This window comes from Xiphias gladius, chromosome 15 (assembly GCF_016859285.1).
Source record: "Xiphias gladius isolate SHS-SW01 ecotype Sanya breed wild chromosome 15, ASM1685928v1, whole genome shotgun sequence".
Lineage (NCBI taxonomy): Eukaryota > Metazoa > Chordata > Actinopteri > Istiophoriformes > Xiphiidae > Xiphias > Xiphias gladius.
The window spans coordinates 4,444,535-4,463,889 of NC_053414.1; the positions used below are offsets into that span (position 1 = coordinate 4,444,535).

General features: G+C 45.2%; 1 protein-coding gene across 1 annotated transcript; it reads left to right on the forward strand.

Moving 5' to 3' along the window:
- The first annotated feature begins 228 nt into the window (after positions 1-228).
- nup133 (nucleoporin 133) lies at positions 229-18,937 on the forward strand. Its single transcript, XM_040146703.1, has 25 exons — positions 229-1,418; positions 2,919-3,034; positions 3,200-3,303; positions 4,432-4,665; positions 4,978-5,148; positions 5,246-5,401; positions 5,605-5,675; positions 6,119-6,266; positions 6,506-6,656; positions 7,287-7,441; positions 8,180-8,271; positions 8,837-9,000; positions 9,697-9,791; positions 10,477-10,701; positions 10,791-10,913; positions 11,104-11,203; positions 11,963-12,226; positions 13,259-13,392; positions 14,246-14,404; positions 16,107-16,242; positions 16,411-16,529; positions 17,485-17,565; positions 17,659-17,723; positions 18,025-18,113; positions 18,686-18,937. Exons 1-25 carry the CDS (start codon positions 1,291-1,293, stop codon positions 18,820-18,822), a joined length of 3,417 nt encoding a protein of 1,138 aa, XP_040002637.1. The 5' UTR covers positions 229-1,290; the 3' UTR covers positions 18,823-18,937.
- Positions 18,938-19,355: the final 418 nt, after the last annotated feature.

Consider the following 19,355-nt stretch of genomic DNA (forward strand, 5'->3'; position numbering starts at 1 on the left):
GGGGCTACGGCGTTTTAAACGAGCTAATAGCGATTTATTATAAACTTTAACACTGACAACAACTTTAAGCAGTGGCAGGGGAAAGATAGAAGCACAACGTGCTGAGTTATGTGTATTTACTTGTTAAAGCAGGTTTTCATGCCTGGTTACTGACTTGGGTCTGTCTGCAAACTCCTTCCTCACACCTCCTTCAACCCCCCCACTTTTTTTTTTTTTTTTAATCTTTGCTTTAATCCTAATTTACTTTATTGTGACTTTTTGTCACTGAACTCGTGAAACGTTTTGCACCAACAAGGCACTGGCATTAAAACAATTATCAACCAGCAATCGAAATTCTACTTTTAAACAATGTTTATACTGTCAACTCCTTAAAATTTACCAAAAAAAAAAAAACAACCAAAAACTGTGCACAGGCTAAGCAGATTCTAAGAAAATTAGATTTAAAACAACGTCCCATTCAACCTGACAGTGTTAGATAACGTGGGACAGGAGATTTCAGCGTTTCAAGCATAAAAAAAACTACTCTTAGCAATAAGTCAATGCATCAAATTGCTAAAACAGTAATGAGTTGTCAGTTTAGTTTTAATAATAAGCTATGTGAGTATATAACTTAACATATTTTATTAGTTAATATACTCAGGCAGTTAATATTAATTAGCCTACAGGAAATGGCCAGCGCGATGTTAAGGGGAGAGGAGAGGTGAAATAAAAGTAAAATAATAAGGAAAAGCAGACTGAAGGCAAGAGGGAAAACATTAATATACAGTATCCATGGACGAAAGACGGTAGCAGGGGCTGTGACAAGCAGCAAATGGGGAAAGGGCAGTGTCCAAAGATATATTATTAAAACCAGACCCTTTTTTAAACATGATTGGAGCTCATGTTCTGATCATTTGTTTTTTAATCGATTAACAATATTCCTGCTTTGAATTCAACGAAATTGAATCCCAGAAAATTACACTTTGGCAAAAGAGGCTGACAGATGTTGTTTATTTCAGAATCGTTTGTTTTTAAATTGTTTCTACAACCTGAGTTTATTGCGGCCGTGTCTTTACCAGAAATCCCCCCTGTGCTTATCCCATAGAGTCATTATGACTGTAAATTGTTCGCGTTGTTAATAACGGTTTTTTTGAATGGGCGGGGCTTGGGTTTGGCGGTGACGACATATTCACGCGACTGCACCGCGCGTTATTTGGAGAAGGAGAGTTTTACGTTGGCGGATAAATCGTATCGTTCAAAAATATTACTTATTTCTGGATTTGTCGAGGTGTTCGGGGTGTCACAGCAGGCATGTTTAGTCCCCGCACCGCCCCGAGCTCCGGCCGGAGGCAGCAGGGCCGGACCACCGGGAGAAAGAGCGTCTCCGGAGCCTCCAACAGTCTGCTGTTCTCCCCGCGGAGGACGCCGCTGTCGGCGAGGTGAGAGAAAACACTGACCGGTCTGACTAGATCCGACCAGAGAGGCTAAAGACTAGTTAAAGTTTCAGATTTGTTAGGCCTTAATTCTCTTTGTGAAAATGCAGCAAAGTGAGATTTTACCGCCTTTTTCAGATGTAGACCACATCATCAGACCAGGGTCAGAACAAAAACCACCTGGTCTGAAGTGAAAAAGGCAGTCAGATCTCCCTTTCTTGCTTTAATAAATCAAATAAAGTTATCACAAATTGGAAAGTGGGTTTCAAGCAGTAGAAGCGCAAAAACTGGAGAACCGTTAGCTCAGTAATGTAACTTGACTTTCCCTGAGAGGTGCTGAATTGGAAGCTGACTTCAGTGTTGTCAGTAAACAGGTGTTAATTAGTTCATACTGTTAATATCTTAAGATATACCAAAACACCTAAATCAGTGACGAAGTGGCCAATTCGGGAGAACCAGGACCTTTCCCGGTGGGCCACTACACAGGTTGGGCCAGTAGCCCATTGTGGAACAAATCAATAATAAGTAAGACATCAGACAGGCAGCCAGCAGTGGACTGCTGCTGACTCGCTTTACATGAATAACAAAGTAAAAAAAAAACAAAAAACTGTGGTGGCAAAGTTGAGAGAAAAGAAGTTCAAATCCATGTGAAAGGCCCCCAGTCCTCCTACGTAGGAACAAGACCCCCAAACTGAAGAATATACAAATGACGAGTCCGTGTGTAGTCGGTTTTCACCCCTTCGTGGTCGTTTTGTGTCTCCTTGACTGACTTTCCGGCAAAAACAGTCACTTCAAACAAAGGCTCATTCAGTAGTCCGTCCATGATCTAGCAGCAGTAACTCTGCAGACAACAGAGAGGAGGAGCAGAGCAGCACAGTGGGTCAAGGACCACAGCTCCCAGTGAGTCCAGTACAAACACCAGTCACATTTTACAGCACCATTAAGCGGTAGGCAGAAGGCAGCAAGAATCTTGCCTGAGTTTATTTAGCAGGATGATGTTGTGGTGCTGAATTTTCTCTCGTTCCATCAAAATTCTAACACATGAATCAGGGTAGTCAGAGTCTGTCTGATCAGCTCAGACCTGCAGAATTTTATCACAGAAAGATCCAAATGAAGATGATCTGGGAGGACCTGGGCCACATGACCTCCTCTCCACCATGAAGACCTGGAAAAACGACAGACTACACAAACACACACAGGGGCAAAGCCAAGCTCTCCATTCACATGTCCGTGTGTAGGAAATGAACACGCAGTGGGAGAGAGAGGCGAGGGGGAGGCTGGACTCCTGGAGGACAAAGATCCAGATCCAGAACATCTGGAATGAGGCTTTGACAGCCGAGAGAGAGAGAGATCGAGAGAGAGAGAGAGAGATCCCAGGATGGCCAATGGTCCAGCACTAGTCTTAACATAGTTCATTACAGTTCAGCAGCATCACCAACTAGTTTCAGCTCAATATTCAGCGGAGAAGGTGTCTCCCCTGTCTCACTCTGAAACTCCCTCCGCCAGGTCAACACCCACCCGAGTGCAGAGTCATGCAGCTGCAGAATCGATCAACTATGATGTCCAGACCTTCGGCTCTTCACTACCTGTCAAGGTGATGGAGGCGCTGACGATGGCTGACGGTAAAGGAAAAAAAACCTCTCTCTGTTATGTATTCCAGTTTTCTTTTTCCTTCCCCGTTCTTGTTGATGCCCCTTGCCTGTTTGTGAGGGTTTGTTGGAAGGACTTTATCGTGTCTTCCAGTATTTCCACTGAACATTTCTGTGTGTCTGTGTTGGTCCCTCTAGCTGATGACCAGATCTCAGTGAAGGTGAACGAGAGTGGCTGGGCCTGGATGGTTTGTGGGGAGAGACTGATCATCTGGAAGATCTGCCAGACTGCTGTGGCCAAGGTACAGTTCAGCCCCTCTTCCATCAAAAAGATCCATAAATTACCAAACGCCAGTCCAGGGATTTTATTCAGGAAGGGAATAAGTTGAAAAGCTGTAGCACAAGAAGCTGACGTGGCTGAATATTCCATCTGAGGTTTGAGGTCTTAAGACAGTTGCCTGAGTTCATAGTTCGTATTCAAGTGTACGTTGTTTGGGGCCGAACAAATCTGTTGATGGATTTTTGTGAGACCGGCTGGATAATTTCCACTGACTGCTACAGAGCTCCTGCAAGAGAGAACAGATCCACCGAATGAAGGTTCCACCTCCTTCACTCAGTGGAAAAGGACATTATCACGATTGTGGACACTGGTTTCTGCACAGCACATGTGAAGATACATCTAAGCGCCCGGAAAGGAACATGAGCATTGCTTCACTTAAACAGCAGTTAACTGCATCGTGTGTGTAAAACCATGATACTGACGAGCTGACAAACCTACAGCCAGACGTTAGTAAATTACTGGTTTAAATTGCACATCTCTAATTAACCCAATACGTTACTACAATGATAACTTTAGCAAGAAACAGCATAAAAATGAACTATTCGTCAAACTAGATCAGGTTATCAACGTTACAAGGCAATAACAACACAAGTTCAGATTTGCTGCTGCGTGATTGTGATGTTTGTATCAATGCTGGGAGAAAGAGAGAGATCGGTCGCAAGCAGCGACTGGCCACAATTAAACTCAGGGCAGATCTGACCAACAAGGAGACGCTCCAAAGAAAACATCACAGCAACAGCTATTGAACTCGTGACCAAATATTCTGCTGTTGTAACATGTTAAAACATTTATTTCTGTCTTTCATTTTTAGCTCAATCCGTTTGTCATTTTTCCCACCGTTTATATTTCTGCTGCAGGTTACATCAAGACATACAATATTTACTCAAAATCATACTGTTGGTTTTTACTTCACACTCTCTCAGTAGCAGTGGGGGTTTGGGAAACTGTTAATGAATAATCAAAGAAATAACCGACAGATCAAATAATAATAAAAATCATAGTCAGTTGCGGCCCTTGAGAAAACGCTCACGGATTCGTATTTGAGGTCCTTGAATTCACGAACTGAGGCGCTCGCTGTGTTTTCCTGCAGCTCTCGGTGTGTAAGGAGCTGCAGCTGCCCAGCAGCGAGTACAACTACACAGCTGACCTCGTGGCCGTGACGTCCGCCGCTCCTCTGGAGACGGCAGCCGTGCAGTCCATCTCCGTCCTGGCAGTGGCCACGGAGGGAACGGCTCGTTTCTGGCCCAGCCTGGCTCAGGAGGGCAACTATACAGAGACGGACGTGGACCTGGGAGATCTCTGCAACTTTGTTGTTGCTGTCAGAGTAAGTGCAGTAAATCTTCAATAAATCACATTTATCTGGATGCCTGTGGAGCTAAAGTCTGTAAGTTGGCGGTTGACAAAGTCTATCCAATAAAACAGCTGCCAGTGAATCCATTGTGGGGTTTTTTGTTTTTTTTTCAGTCCCTTTTGTTTAATTTTTTATTTCTAATTCATCACTGGAAACTTAAACAAAGCAAAGAGAAAAATGTGAGACAAAATAAGCTTTTCCGGTCCGGTTTGAATCTTTAGCTCTCATCAGATTGAATATTCCTTCTGTTTTACCTCTACCTGTCACTTCTCCCTCCTCTCTCAGGGTGGAAGCTTCATCTTGTCCTCAGTGAAGAGTCGGTTGTTGAGAGTCAGCGCAGATTCTTCGGGAAAGCTGCAGTACCGAGCTCTGCAGCAGGGTCAGGGCATGTTGTCTGGCATCGGACGCCGCGTCTCCAGCCTGTTTGGCATCCTCTCCCCACCGGCCAACGACACAGTGAGTCATATTGAGAGATCCCACCGTAGGATTTACGGGTCTTTTTCTCAGGTGGTGAACCTCTGCGACCTGAATCTGACTCGGGCTTTCTTTGCAGCTCCACAGTGTGCTGTGGGCGGGCAGGACCAGCTGCCTGTACACGCTGACCAGCTCCAGTCTGAGTAAATGGGAGATGGACAGCAGCTGGGAGCACCAGATCCTCAGCTGGGACGCCCGCAGAGCTCTGACCGAGAGCATCGCTGATGCCATCTGGGTCAGTACGAGGACACGCGTGGTCACAGATACTGTATGTCAGCATCAGTCCGACTCGGGGTCGTACAGTGGCCCTTTACAATGAGAGACAGGGCTGATGAAATTCTATTTTATATGGACTGTGGAGTTACAACTCATTTTATTCAGCTAAAGCCTTAATAAAATTACATTACAAAACAAATGAAAGGATCTCTCTCCCATCAGGGGTCAGAGAGCAACTACGAGGAGATGAAGGAGGGGGCGAATGTGGCCTATCTGGATATGAAGCTCAGCCAGTGAGTGTGTTCATCTGTCTGTGTTTGTGTCGCTTGTTTTCTGCCTGTTCTGTGCTTTGTCCAAAAAAAAAACATGTTGAATTATGTCAGTCGTATTTTAATCTTAGGCAAGATCTTGAATTGAAAAATCCGCTGTTCCTAGAAATCAATCAAGGTCAATCAATTGTTTGTAAGAAACGGATAGAACAGGTAATTTACTGGGTTAAATCTTCCATAGTCGCTCCCACAGGAACAAGCAGTGTGGTCCTGACAAAAAAAAATATGAAAGACAGCAGCAAATGTGCAGACGGCTAGAATGGAGAAACAACAAAAGGCTTGAATACCTGTACATGAACAGCATTGCGTTCATGCTACGAGATTCCTGGGTGTTTACATCCAAAATTGACATCTGCCGCATGTATCTGGGGCTGAGCTGAGCCGGGCTCTGTGGTGTGTGTTTTCAGAGCCGGCCTGGTGGTTTTGGTTGCAGCCTGGCACCCGTCAGACAGTCCCTGCCTGGCCTACTTCTGCCTGGTGACCCTGCAGGACAACGGAGCCGCCATCTCTGACCAGTTCACCGTGGAGGTCACCAAATACAACCCTCCGTTCCAGGTCAGTCCCGATCCCGAGGATCCTGAGGTTCTGACGTTTCTGCCTCAGAAACCTCAGAGGTGGATATTTACAAATATCAGCACGTGAACCCAAATGGTCTGCCTGAGATTTAAAACTTTCTTGAGATGTATCGTAGTTCTCCCCTTTTTTTTTTTGAGTTTTATGAGTTCCAGTCATTATAAATGGAAGATAAAGGCTTCATTTTGAACATGTGTTGTTACGACTTGTTACCTCCTCAGAGCGAGGAGGCCCTGCAGGCCACACGGCTGGTGTTGCCACCTTCCCCCGGCTCCACCGCCTTCCTCTACAACGAGGAGCTGGTGTTCGCCTGCTCAACTGGAACCAGCCGGGGAGGAGTGCCTGATGAGAAAGTCAGCTTTAACTCGCCCGGTAAGAAGTGGCAGCGCTGTATCTTAACCATGAACGGGTCGGATCGGGGATCTGTTTTGCTCCTTTTTTTCCCCTCATCTCCTGTCATCTCTCTGCTACGGTCTGTAGTAAATGCTCCGACAAAAAAACTCACGGCTGAGAAAAGATTCGCTGGATTTAGAGAATAAACAAGAATCAGGTCAGAAATAATGCAGCTAAATGGGATTTTATAGCATTGAGAGTAATGGAATTAGGTAAGATTTGAATGATCCTTAAGGGGTCAGTTAGTGAAGAGGCCTTAGAAGGAATTAAAAAGTCTTCAATTAACTTAGAAAAATCTTTTTATAAAAGGTTTTTGGATTTTAGCAAAAACCAACCAGAAGATCTCCAGTACTATTGTTCTAGACCTCTGTCCTTATGTCAAATTCACATGTGGACCTTTCCTAAATTTATGAATCCATCCATCCATTTTCTGTCCCCCATCCAGGTCCAAGTCTTGTTTGGTGATCTAATTATGCTTTTAGGAATCATGTTACGTATGGTTGGGAGATGCTGACAAAAATGCGATATAGAGTAAAACCAAAATAGGTAAAAGATAGAAAGACTTCATGATGTCTGTGCGTGACTGTGTTGACGTCGCCGTCTGTCCAGGTGACGGGGTACGCGGAGGAGGCTGCTGCGCCAACCTGCCGGTGTTCTTCTCCCAGAACAGCGGCCTGCTGGCGGTGGTGGCCCGGGAGAGCGCCTCCATCCTGCCGGAGACCATGGAGGACTCGCTGTGCTCCTCGCTGGCTGCCGCCCCGGAGGTAAAGCTCGAACTGCCGGCGACACAGTGGCTGCCGAACTTAGCCAGGCTGTACAGGAAAAAAGACTAAATGACAGGGTATCTGCAGGTCTTGAAAAGTCTTAAAAAGCATTGAACGCAATTTCCAAAAAGAAAAATACCTTTAGAAGGTTTTAAAAGTCTCACTTTTCATGTACAAGAGTCTTTAATGTTCTCTCTTGCCTGATTAACCGACTTATAATGACAAAGTCATTGAAATCCATTTATGACTTTGTCATCATTAGCTGGTTAATCTACCCATTCATTTAATGCTGTTTATGCAGGTCCTGGTCACATTTATTTAATTAATTATATCATTCGCAATTATTGTTATATACTGCTGAGAATTACTGAAATCTATTATTTAATAATAACTAACTGTAGGCCATGCTGCCGCTGCTGGTTTTCGTCGTACTTTCCTCCGTTCAGCATGAATAGGGGATTAAATGACATTCTGTGTGGTATTAAAAAGGTCTTAAGTTTAGCTTGGTGGACCTGCAGAAACCCTGAAGGAGCCGTATCTGCAGACAGCTGGGAATTATTTTGACCAGACTCTAGTAAGATTTCAGCCTTTCTCTAGATTATCGCACCGTAAACCCTTTCACACATAGGAAATCCAGTTAGGAAAAAGGAAACTGAGAGGAAATAAAGAAAATGGCTCTGAGCCTTTTGACAGTGGGTGAATCTAAAATGCATTTCTGATGTTGATTCTGTCTTTAAGGTTTCAGCCATGGAGACGCCGACCAGAGCAGAGCCTGTCGCTCATGAGGACAAAACCAAACTCCTGAAGGCGGCTTTCCTGCAGTTCTGTCGGTGCGTCAACAAATGGCTCAACAAACAACAAAACAAAACAAAACAAAACAAAAAACCAACGAAAATCTTTTAATTGTGAGAGTTGGTTTCTGGATTCACGCATCACTTTTTGGTTTGTACCGTATTTGCACATTATCAGCGTTATCAGCATATCCATTTAAAAACAAGGGTTATGAATTTGAGCTGATTACATTATTAACAAATCAGGTCCCTTTTGGGAAAAGCTTCATTTTGGTCATTTATCAGGTAAAAAACATCCGACATGTTGGTCAAAGCTTCACAAATACAAAGAGCCTCATTTCTCTGCATCGTATTATGTGGAGTAATTGGGCTGTTTGTTTTATTAAGGCCAGTGTTCCTTTAGTATTGAACAAGAATTAAAAAACATTTTTTTTTGAGGGCTGATATCAATAGTTTTAGCTGTAAAAGGATGATACTTTGTTCAGGTGCCCAATATCTTTAACCCTTTGAATAAACAAAATCTGAACCGTGATTTGAGATGTAGAAAACAAGGATTCAGTCCCTATAATACTGTAAATAAAAATAAAAATCTCTCCTCTGACAGTAACGACCTGGTGGGGGCTCAGACCGTCACAGACGAGCTCTTCCCCGCTGACGGCGACGGAGAGGAGGGGGCAGAGCTGGACAGCGTGGTGACTCAAATCAACCTGGATCTGGTGGACGATTACCCGGCCTCCGATCCCCGCTGGGCTGAGTCTGTCCCCGATGGTGAGGAGGGGAAAGGGGGCGGGAGAGGCGGTCTATCCACCTTCCCTTTTCAAACCAAAAAAAAAAAAAAAAAAACCCCTATACAAATCCTGAAACCAAAAAGCTGCATTTCTTTACCATGTTAAATAAATACAACAGGGTTCCTGAAAGCTCGAGGAATTCTCTCACTATATTCCCGTCCTCTCGAGGTAATTACACCAAATTTGTCAAGTTAATTTGAACATATTTGTTTGCATTTGTTGAAAAAAAAAATATAAAATTATGCTGAATGCAGCTGTAGGTGGGTGTTACTGGACAGGCAGAGCAAAGAATCTTGTCACTAGGTCAGAGTTAATACAGTGTATGCACCAGGTTTGTCTTTTAAATGCAGGTGTATTTGCACCTTATGTCCCTCAGTTATCAATTCCCCGTCTGTCCTCAGTTTTACTCGTCCATATACTTTAAAAAAAAAATGTCCTAACTTCACTCATATGCAGCTTTTCAAAAATCAGTGTATGAATCACGACAGAAAAGAAATTTTAAGAAAACAATCATTAAAATATTTAAACAAACTAATAATTCAAGAACAGAAAAAGAGTGCGCATAAAGAGCAGTTATAGCAAATACCCTGAGGATTATGGAAGTGTTCGAGGTGGTTTGCACTTTTTCAGTCTCTATTTTCTACAAACGTTTCCACGTCTGTTTCTGTTCATCCAGAGAGCGTCGGCTTTCCTCTCACCTCCCTCATCATCCTCCACCAGCTGGAGGACAAGATGAAGGCTCACGGCTGCTTCATGGACTTCCTGCTCCAGGTAACACACACAACTAGCAGGCCGTCGAGTCGCGGCCCTGCCCCCACCCCCCCCGGGTGTTTTTAAATTAATTACGCTGGATTAATTTCAAGGCAGATGCTGGGAAATGCACAAGGTGGAATTGGGAAATTGTCACATGCTAATAGGAGAGTCTAGGACATTTCAGTGAAGCAGCCTGTACATGGCCACACAGACCTGAGAAGAGGTTTAATCAACCTGCGCGGTTGAGGCAAAGGTGTACAAGGCCTTTAAATGCCGAGCTTGTGCCCTGGTTACGATCCAGCCTGTGTCTTTTTCAAACTAAAACCAGTCAAACATTAGAGCTGCGCTGATCTTTTTTTCATTGCATTGCACAGACAGACGTTTCTCAGGCTCATGAGCTGTGTCACATTATATTAATAAAAACGAGGAGGACAAAATACACCTGGTGTAGCTAACTTGCTTTGTACAGTTCAGGAGGTGTGATTGAGAAGTTAAAGTGCCACACGGTGGAGCCACTGCACCAAAGACTGATGGGTTGTTTAATGGCCTGCGTCCTAGGTTTTCCTGTCGCACCCCCCGTGTAACTCCCTCCCGAGGGAAGAACATACAGTCTTATCCTGCTGGACGTGATAATACAAGTTGCAGGCTGGATTTAGAAAGAACGGAATCTGTGAAATGATCCTCACTGTCCTCCTCCCGCCAGGTGGGTCTGCTGGACCGGCTCGGCCAGGTGACAGTGCGCTCGTCTCCCATGGCGACCCGCCTGCTTCTGTGCGAACACGCCGAGAAGCTGCAGGCGGCCATGGTGCTGAAGAACCACCACACCAAACACGCCGAGCTGGTCAACCGGGCCATCGGCACCGCGCTGCAGAGGAACAACATCGCCGTGCCGTCCAGCCTCACCGCCGCGGACGTCTTCTTCAGAGAGGTCTGTGTCTCGCCGTTCTCCGCTCGGAATCGTTGCTGTGGTGTGGGAGTCGACTGGCTGCTGGACTGCTGTTTTTGGTTCTCCCGCAGGTGTCTCAGATCTCCTCGGTGTTTGATTGCCTGCTGGAGGAGGAGGAGCGGAGTCTGAAGGAGAACCCGGTGGACTCGGTGCAGTGGGCCGAGGTGGTTCTCACCGTCAACATCATCATCAAGGTAAACCAACACGGTCCATTCATTTCATGAAGGCTACTGTTTGCCGCCGGAGAGGGAAGACACCAGCGCTGGCTTTAACCTGGGAAAAAGACCCCACCTCTGTTCGTAGTGATTTTAATAAAGTAAAATGCTCCTACCAGCTTGTGCTCTGTGTGTGTGTGTGTGTGTGTGTGTGTGTGTGTGTGTGCAGGACGTGCTTCAGGCTGCCGGGCAGTACAGAGACACCAAGGCCTCCATGTACAGAGCGTCTGAAAATGCTGCCGCAGAGCCGGAGTACATCCCATGGACGGGTAACACGCATTCATGTTGCACGAGACCCAGTGTGTCTGTGATGCTTCTCTCTCCCACCAGCAGCCTCAGGTCGTCGCACGTGGCTCTGAAAACTGCTCCAGGGACTCGGCTCGGGATTTATCTGGGCCACTCGTGCTAGGGAGTCTGTGTGGAGGTTGCATTGTCAGGGTGGTTTGATTTGGAATCTGCAGAAAAAAGGTGTGATCACTTTCGGTCCTCATGTGACCTGAGACGTCAGCGTGTGCTGTTTTCAAGCTTTCGGCGCTGCATTTTGCAGCTCGGACCACCACAGGTGACCACTTTCACTTTAAAACTAATGCAGCCCCGCGGTAAGTCCTCCCTTCGCGGAGCTTTTTGTTGAAACCGTGTTAGAGAGGTGTTGGTTCAACTGTGCGGTCACTGTGGAGGCTGCAGTTTGTTGCGCTGTCTAATTGCGTTACGGGTCTTAAAGGTGCTTCTATTGATTTGTCCAAACCACTTCCATCCCCGAGGGTTGGCTAAATAACAAAAACACCTCTCCTTGTAACACAATACAGTTTCAACAGCACCACAAACGACGTCCTAAAAATAATCGGATAGAATAATTTTCCATACCTCAATTTGATGCTGCAATTTTTTTCACTTGATCACTGCGTTATTTCTGACATAGAATTGTAAGAAACTGAAGACTGGTTGGTTAGTTCGCTGCAAAAGTGGCTGCTGGAGTAGAACGAGTTATTAACCCCCGTTTCTCTCCCCCCTGATCTTTCCTCCTCCAGCATCAGGCGGTGTGGGCGGCGTCCGTACCGTCATTTCCCGCCAACACGAGATCATCCTGCGCTCGGTGTACCCGCACGCCGACTCGACGCTCCGCGGCGCCCTGTGCGAGCAGCTGGTGGCGCTGCTGGACATCTACCTGGGCGGCTGCGTGTCCCAGCTCACCTCCCTGCAGCAGCAGAGGCCCCCGGGGGCCCAACAGGAGCGCTACAACAGCCTGGAGATGGAGTACAGCCAGCGCCGCTCTGAGCTGCTGCAGCCACTGTGTAGGTGGAGGATAAAACCGGACTGAGGATGAGTCTGATAACAGAATAAGATTCAGATCATAGGCGTCGCAGACTGCCACAACCCATGACGGATTTTTTGTGGCAATAATTTAGGCGTTAACATCTGACAACAGGCCGTCGTGGTGGCCAAATATTAAAGATACCGACTGTATAACAGTAATGTTCCCAGTCCGATTTCAGCCAGGGGCCTTCGCGGCGGCTCATACCCCTGTTTTCTGTCTTGACAATCTTGAAAAAATATCTAATAACGATATTTCGTTTTTTTTAAAAAGATACAATAAACGTCCTTAGTAAAGAGCTTTGGCCCACATATGCACTGAGCAGGACACTTTACAGTTGAATTATAAAGGCTTCATAAACATGAATCCAACAGCAAATGTAACAGTAATTTTCTAACATTAAACTTCACTTAAAATTAGATTGGTACCATTAACAACCATAAACCACAACTTAAGATCTGAAACAGTTTAAAATTACAGTCTAAAGATGAGATGAGATGAAAAAAGAAATGCAGCCTAAAATCATTAAAAAAAAAAAAAAACTATACTGAACAACAACAATTACAAAATAAAAATAAATAAATAAAAATTTCAGGAAATTAAGTTTTCAGACTTAAAAAAGAAAGATGTTAAAGTAACTGGAGAAGAAATGAATCTAATTAAAGGAACAATAAAGAAACAAACTCTGCATCACAAACCAAGGAGCTGACATTTTGATTTTGACAGTTTGAAGTATTTTTAAAAATCGGTTAGAAAAACTTCAAGCTGCGTCTTCTCGCAGCAGGAAACACAACAACTCGTGTGTGTGTGTGTGTGTGTGTTGCGACGAAGTCAGCGTGAAATCCATTTAACCGGTGCGCTACAGAGAGGAGAGGCGCGCGGACTCCGTTGTTCACCGCGATGAACTGAAATCGCGCGCTGGATCGTCCCAGCGACGCCACCTAATGTGACTGCATTTGAAGTAGGCTCTCGTGCTTGGGTGGGGTCAACGTGTACCTGCTGTGTGTTGCAGTGGAGCTGGGTCAGTACCAGTGGGTGGCAGCGCTGGCGGAGAAGTACTGCGACTTCGACATCCTGGTTCAGATGTGCGAGCAGACCGACAACCAGAGCCGCCTGCAGCACTACATGGCCAAGTTCGCGGACCAGGTACGCAGACGCAGAAACGCCTCGGTGCGTGGGTTCCTGTTTCGGGGATTGACAGTTGACGGCGGTAAGGCACCGCGAAACAAAAGGCCAGCAGATGGCGAGTAAGACGAGGCTGGGTTATGTGCACAACCGAGCTTCTCTGAGAAGCAGATCAGGCGACAGACGTTCGCTCTCAGATGTCCTATAACCCTTCTAAATTAGGAAAGGACGTCGTCCTTCCGCTGGAATCGCACTCGGGATAAACTTGAATGTCTTTGTCCCACTAGAATCTAAGAATCCAACCACATCGAGCTCCATTTTTCAAGATCTCAAAACATCATCTCAGTCTAAAGTCTTGTTAAAAATCACCACCGAAGCACAAATGGCAAGAAAAGAAAGTGGCTCTTGAGATGAGAACTTTTCATCCTTAAAGCCAAGCAAAGGAAATGAGTAACTAACGGCCAGTGTCCTGAATGTCGGGAATGAATTCCGGGATGCTTGCATTTAATCAGTTATTGAAGGTGTAATTGTCTCAGGTGTGAGTAATGTGGCTTGACCTTTTTTGATTGGTCGTCGTGGCCCCTCCTCCGTTTATGTATTTCGAGTTTAAAGTAAAATAACAATTTATTTTTTTTTCTCAGTCTCTTCAGTGCAGTTCTCGGGTTTCCCCGTGCGTGTGTGTGCTGTAGTTTGTGGTAGAGAAGCGTCCCCCTTCCGGTCCTTTATTTTAGTCACCTCAGTTGGTCGGAGGATGAATAAACCGGAGCGCTTCATCCCAAGAAACAAATAGGTGCGGTCGTATTTGTTAGGATACAACAGTCATCTTACGCGTCTTACCCGACGTCTTCTCTCTGTCCCACGTGTCGCTTTGCAGAACTTTGCTGACTTCCTGTTTCGCTGGTACATGGAGAAGGGGAAGAGGGGCAAGCTGCTGTCCCAGCCGGCCGCCCAGCACCAGCAGCTGGCCAGCTTCCTGCAGGCTCACGAGCACCTGAGCTGGCTGCACCACATCCACGTCCACGACTACCACAGTGTACGGGACACACACGCACGCACACACACACACACACACACACACACACACACACACACACACACACACAGAGCTTGTTTCATGCTTCAGCTCTAAACCACAACTACATCCTCTGTGAGGTTAAAGGAAACACACCCTGTCTCACACACAACTTCCTTCCTTCCTTCTTTAAAGCTTCTATAACTGATGCATCTTCTTCCCTCTCCTCCTTCCCTCCTTCCCTCCTTGTACACTTTCACTTTTTGGTCTTTCTTTGTTTCTCTCTTTCCTTTTCCTTTATTTCTTCGTTTGTTCCTTCCTTCCGTCTTCTGTCTGTTTTTTTTTTATTTTTACCTTTGTGTTTTCCTTCCCTTGTTCTTTCCTTCTTCCTTCCTTCTGTCCTCTCCTTGTCTAATTTTACTTTTGCTTTCCCTCCCTTTGTGTTTCCCTTCCTTCCTTCCACCCTATCGTCCTCCTTTCCTCCCTTTTCCCTTTCCTTCCTTCCTTCCTCTTACTTCCTTGTTTTTACTCACCTGCTTCTGTTTCACGTCTTTCTCCATCTGTCCTGCTGCTGCTGCCACAGTGGAGGATAGATGAACGTTCCTTGTTCCCTTTTTTACCACATTAAAGGTTTTGTCCTCTAAAACTACCACCATGCAACAAAGAACACACACACACACACACACACACACACACACACACACACACACAGGGCTGCATCTTCCTTCCTTCCTTCCACTGTCTTTCCTGGAACACACACAGTGCAGTGAACAGTAGCAGTAACACGCACAAACTCAGTTTCCTTCTCGCTTCATTAAACACGTTGATGCTCATGACAACCAGAGACCAGCAGCTATACAGCGATGTACTGTCTCTCTCTCTCTCACACACACACACACACACACACACACACACACACACACACAGGTTTCATAGCTTCCTTCCTGCTTGAAGTTCACATGTACATACAGGAAAAACCACAAGCCCTCAGTCACACTGTTTCCTTTTTCTTTTGGTTTGTGTAACCAAAAGAAAGGGAAATTCACCATTTTTTTAAATTTTTTTTTTAAATATAGCCATAAGATGTTAATGATTTTATATGTTTTTTTGCATGTTTTACTTTCATTCACTGCTCAGACTGGAACACAGAACACAGTAATAATAGTAGTTTTGATCACATCTGCTTTAGATGCAGAATTTGGCCGTTGGGAGGTTTTCATGGGCTTTTATTTGTTTGTTGTTCCCCTTTACCAGGTACATTCCTCAGCGCAATGTTTGTTTTTTTTTTTGTTTCCAGGTAGAATTTGAAAGGTATTTTAGGTATTTAGGTTATGTATTTGGTTTTTCCATCAATTGATGGATCAGTCGATGGTCAGAAAACGATCCCTTTCTCTAATGTCAGTTAGACCCTGCGTGAATTTGCACGTGTGAGCAGCTGCTGCTTTTTCCCACTGTTTCATGTCAGTGTAAAGTGAAGTAGTTTGGGGATTTTTATCTGCTGGTCAGACACAATCAGCAGTTAAAAGATACTTGTAGTAACTTCGGGTTCATTTTTTAACATTTGACCAAAAACGACACGATCTGAATTCAGTCCTTGACAACAATATGAAACCGTGAGTTTAAAATAATACGCGATCCAATGCCAGGAGCTTCATTTACAGATCCGTTTCGTGTGGTGTTCAGTGCGATGTCGTGACTGACGCGGCGACTCGTGTCTCCGCAGGCCCACAGGACGCTCTACGGCCAGGCCAACATGGAGACACGTTACTTCGTGAAGAAGAAGACGCTGCTGGCTCTCAGCAAACTCACGGCGCTGGCCTCCGACCTGCCGGAGGACAAGCTCAACAAACAAGTCGACGGTAAAAACACGACCTGGTCACAATCGAGGCTCGCGATCAGAACTTCCGATCTGGTTTTTTTTGCTTTTTTGTTTTTTGTTTTCACCAGTTCAGTGTGTAGTCTTGTTGCAGAGTGGATTGCAGTGCTGAGCGTGTCCCCTGACCCCCGTCAATGTTCTGTCCAATCAGACATCGTGGAGCAGGAGCGCTTCCTGCTGCATCAGGAGACTTTGCCCCGACAGCTGCTGGAGGAGAAACAGCAGAACCCCGACACCATGCCCCTGCTCAGCGCTCACAACCTCATACAGGTGAAAACACACGCGACACGCCTCGACCCAGCGCAGGAAAACGGGTCTGTTGTATTTATTGCCCCCTTCGGGTTGGGACAGAGTTTCTGCCCCAGTTGAGGGAGTTTCAGTATCTCGGGGTCTTGATCACGAGGGAGGGTTGGATGGAGCCTGAGACGGACAGGCAGTAAATCGGGCGTTGTGTCGGACCGTTGCGGTGACGAGGGAGCTGAGCTGAAAGGCAAAGTTGATCCCGGGGTAGACCCGGAACACGCTGGAGAGATTATACATCTCATCTGGGCCGGGAACGCCTCATGGTCCCCCAGGAGGAGCGGGGTAACGTTGCCGGGGAGGCAAACGTCTGGGCTGCCCCGCTTAACCTGCTGCCATTTTTTGCCACCCTTTTTTTTTTTTTTTTTCCCCACACTTTTGTATCTGCAGATTGTCTGTGAAAACACACGTTGCTGCTTTTCAAATGTTTTTTTGTTTTTTTTTAAAATGTACATTATTTACTTTTTGTCAATAGCTATTTTAAAAGGCACAAACACAAAAAAAGATCAGATTATAGATACACGTGTTTTTTTTTTTTTCTTTTTCAATTTGTTCTGAAATCAAACCAGTGACCCTTTCGTTCAGTTTGAGAACCACACATCAGGTAATTTTTGCCAAAGAGAGATGCCATAATGTGCCACCTCATTATCTACTTTATCGAAGAATCTCCCTCTCAAACCCTCGAGACCTACGGTGTTGGTGTTCATGGTGTCAATGACCAAACTGTTTCTCAGGCAGAAACCTACCTCTGCTACTTCTTTACGTTTCATGGTTTAACCGGAAGAAGAAAGCAATTGATTTTTCTGTTTGCGTGGAGCTTTCTGAAACCGAATTCCAGCCATTATTAGAAAATCACCCTGTTCGTTGTGGTCAGTGTAAACGCAGCTTCGGCTCACCTCGGTGTCTCCTCCTGTCTCCTCCACAGTTGTACATCTGCGATGACAACCGAGGAGCCAACGAGTACGACTACAAAAAGGCCCTGGATCTACTGGAGTACATCGACGAGGTCAGTCTGATTTTACCGAGCGCCGGTCGGTCGGAGGTTCGGCTCGACGGCAGCTGAAAGTCGACTTATGCGGATTTTCTGTTTGTGTTTCAGGAGGACGCCGTGGACATCGACTCGCTGAAATGTGAAATCTTCGGCAAAGCGCTCAGGAGAGACGAGTAAGAGTTTGGTTTATCTGTTCCTTTAACTTTAACTGGAAGACTGAAGCTTTGCCTAAATTAGATTTTCACGTCACTTACGGAGGCTTTTCACAAACTCATCACATCCAGATTAGGGCCCTTTGCAAATGGAGGTAACCATTTATAAAAGAAAAGCAAAAGTAAAAAATAAGTTGGAAGAAATACTTTAAAACGGTGATTTATTAATGTGCCACTCTGCTCCGTATTCACTGTACATCACAGTCCCAGGTTGCTGTTGAAGCTTGTCACTGAATAGTTTCGCACGTTGTGTGTCTCTCAGCTGGTCCTCGGCTGACGGGAACGACGACCCCCTGGAAGCCGCCAAGGACAGCGTCTTCGTCAAGATCCTCCTCAAACTCATACAGGAAGGTGAGAAAACGCCGGCGGGCAGGAGGATTCAAGCGTTATCTTCAGGAAGTAAATCATATCGTCCCCTTTTTGAGAAAGGCATGAAAGCTCTCGAGGACGCGCATGTGATTATTTCCTACTTACAGAAATCCTCACCCAAGGTGGGTCCTTTCTGGTCTGTCACAGGCTTCGGGGGAGAGGAAGCACATTTTCAACTTTTGCATATATTTAAGTACAGACTGGCAGCGAGGGTTTTGCTGGTCGAACAAAACAAGACATTGAACGACGTCACTTTTGCTCTTGGACATTTTTTACCCCAAAGAATAAATCGACTGATCTAGAAAATAACCAGCAGAATAATCAATAATGAAAATAGTGCTCAGTTGCAGCCCTTATCATGCTTAATTTTTCATGCATTTTCTTTCCTTGGCAGAAAAAAAAACCCCTTCATTTATGCATCACAGAATGAAAAGTTGTTCAATTTCCTCAAGGTTTCGACTAATCTGAATGTGTCCATGTAGTGAGACTGATGAAGACGTAAACGTTTCAGTTCAGCATTCTCCCCGTGTGACAGATCAAACTGTGTTTTCCAGGTGTTCCCCTGCAGACGTACCTGCCCGACATCAAAGAGCTGCTGGAGTCGGACGACCTGAGCAGCTTGAAATCCAAACCCTATTTTGAATTTGTCCTTCGAGCCAATTACGAACATTACCTACAAGCCCAGATGTGACGACTGCTCCCCCCGTCGACGCCCACTGCACTTCAGCTTTCCTTTGCATTCGAATCATTTTCAAGATGTGTTTGAATAATTCTGCCATTTTCTAAATAAACATGTTGGTTATTTCTGTAGTTAAGAATATTTTGTATTTGTACAAAAAACCTACATTAAGTTCGGTATGATTTTACAGAGAGTGATGGTGGAAAAGTACCTTTTCTGTTTTGTTTTTTTTGAATAACTGGGTTCTGTTGTTACTTACTGACGTCCAGTGGCGTTTCTGATGCACCGTTTCAAAACAACAAGGGACAAAATGTACAAATTCAGTCAGAAAAGGATTGTTGGCGAAAGAAACGATCGAATGGTAGTGGGAATCAAACACTTACCTACAAAAGAGAAGACGTTACAGGGAAGATCCTACATCCAGCACATTTCTGTTGCCGTTGTCACGGGAGAAGCTAGTCGCATAATTTGGTTTTTAAAATGAGGCCGTATGTAAGTAAGTACGATGCATGTCCAGAAAATTAGATCTGAATCCAAATCCTTTC

Coding starts and splice junctions, on each gene's coding strand:
- nup133 (XM_040146703.1), top strand. CDS start 1,291: ATGTTTAGTCCCCGCACCGCCCCGAGCTCCGGCCGGAGGCAGCAGGGC. Junction 5,402..5,604: donor GCATCGCTGATGCCATCTGG/GTCAGTACGAGG, acceptor CTCTCCCATCAG/GGGTCAGAGAGCAACTACGA. Junction 16,243..16,410: donor GCTCAACAAACAAGTCGACG/GTAAAAACACGA, acceptor CTGTCCAATCAG/ACATCGTGGAGCAGGAGCGC.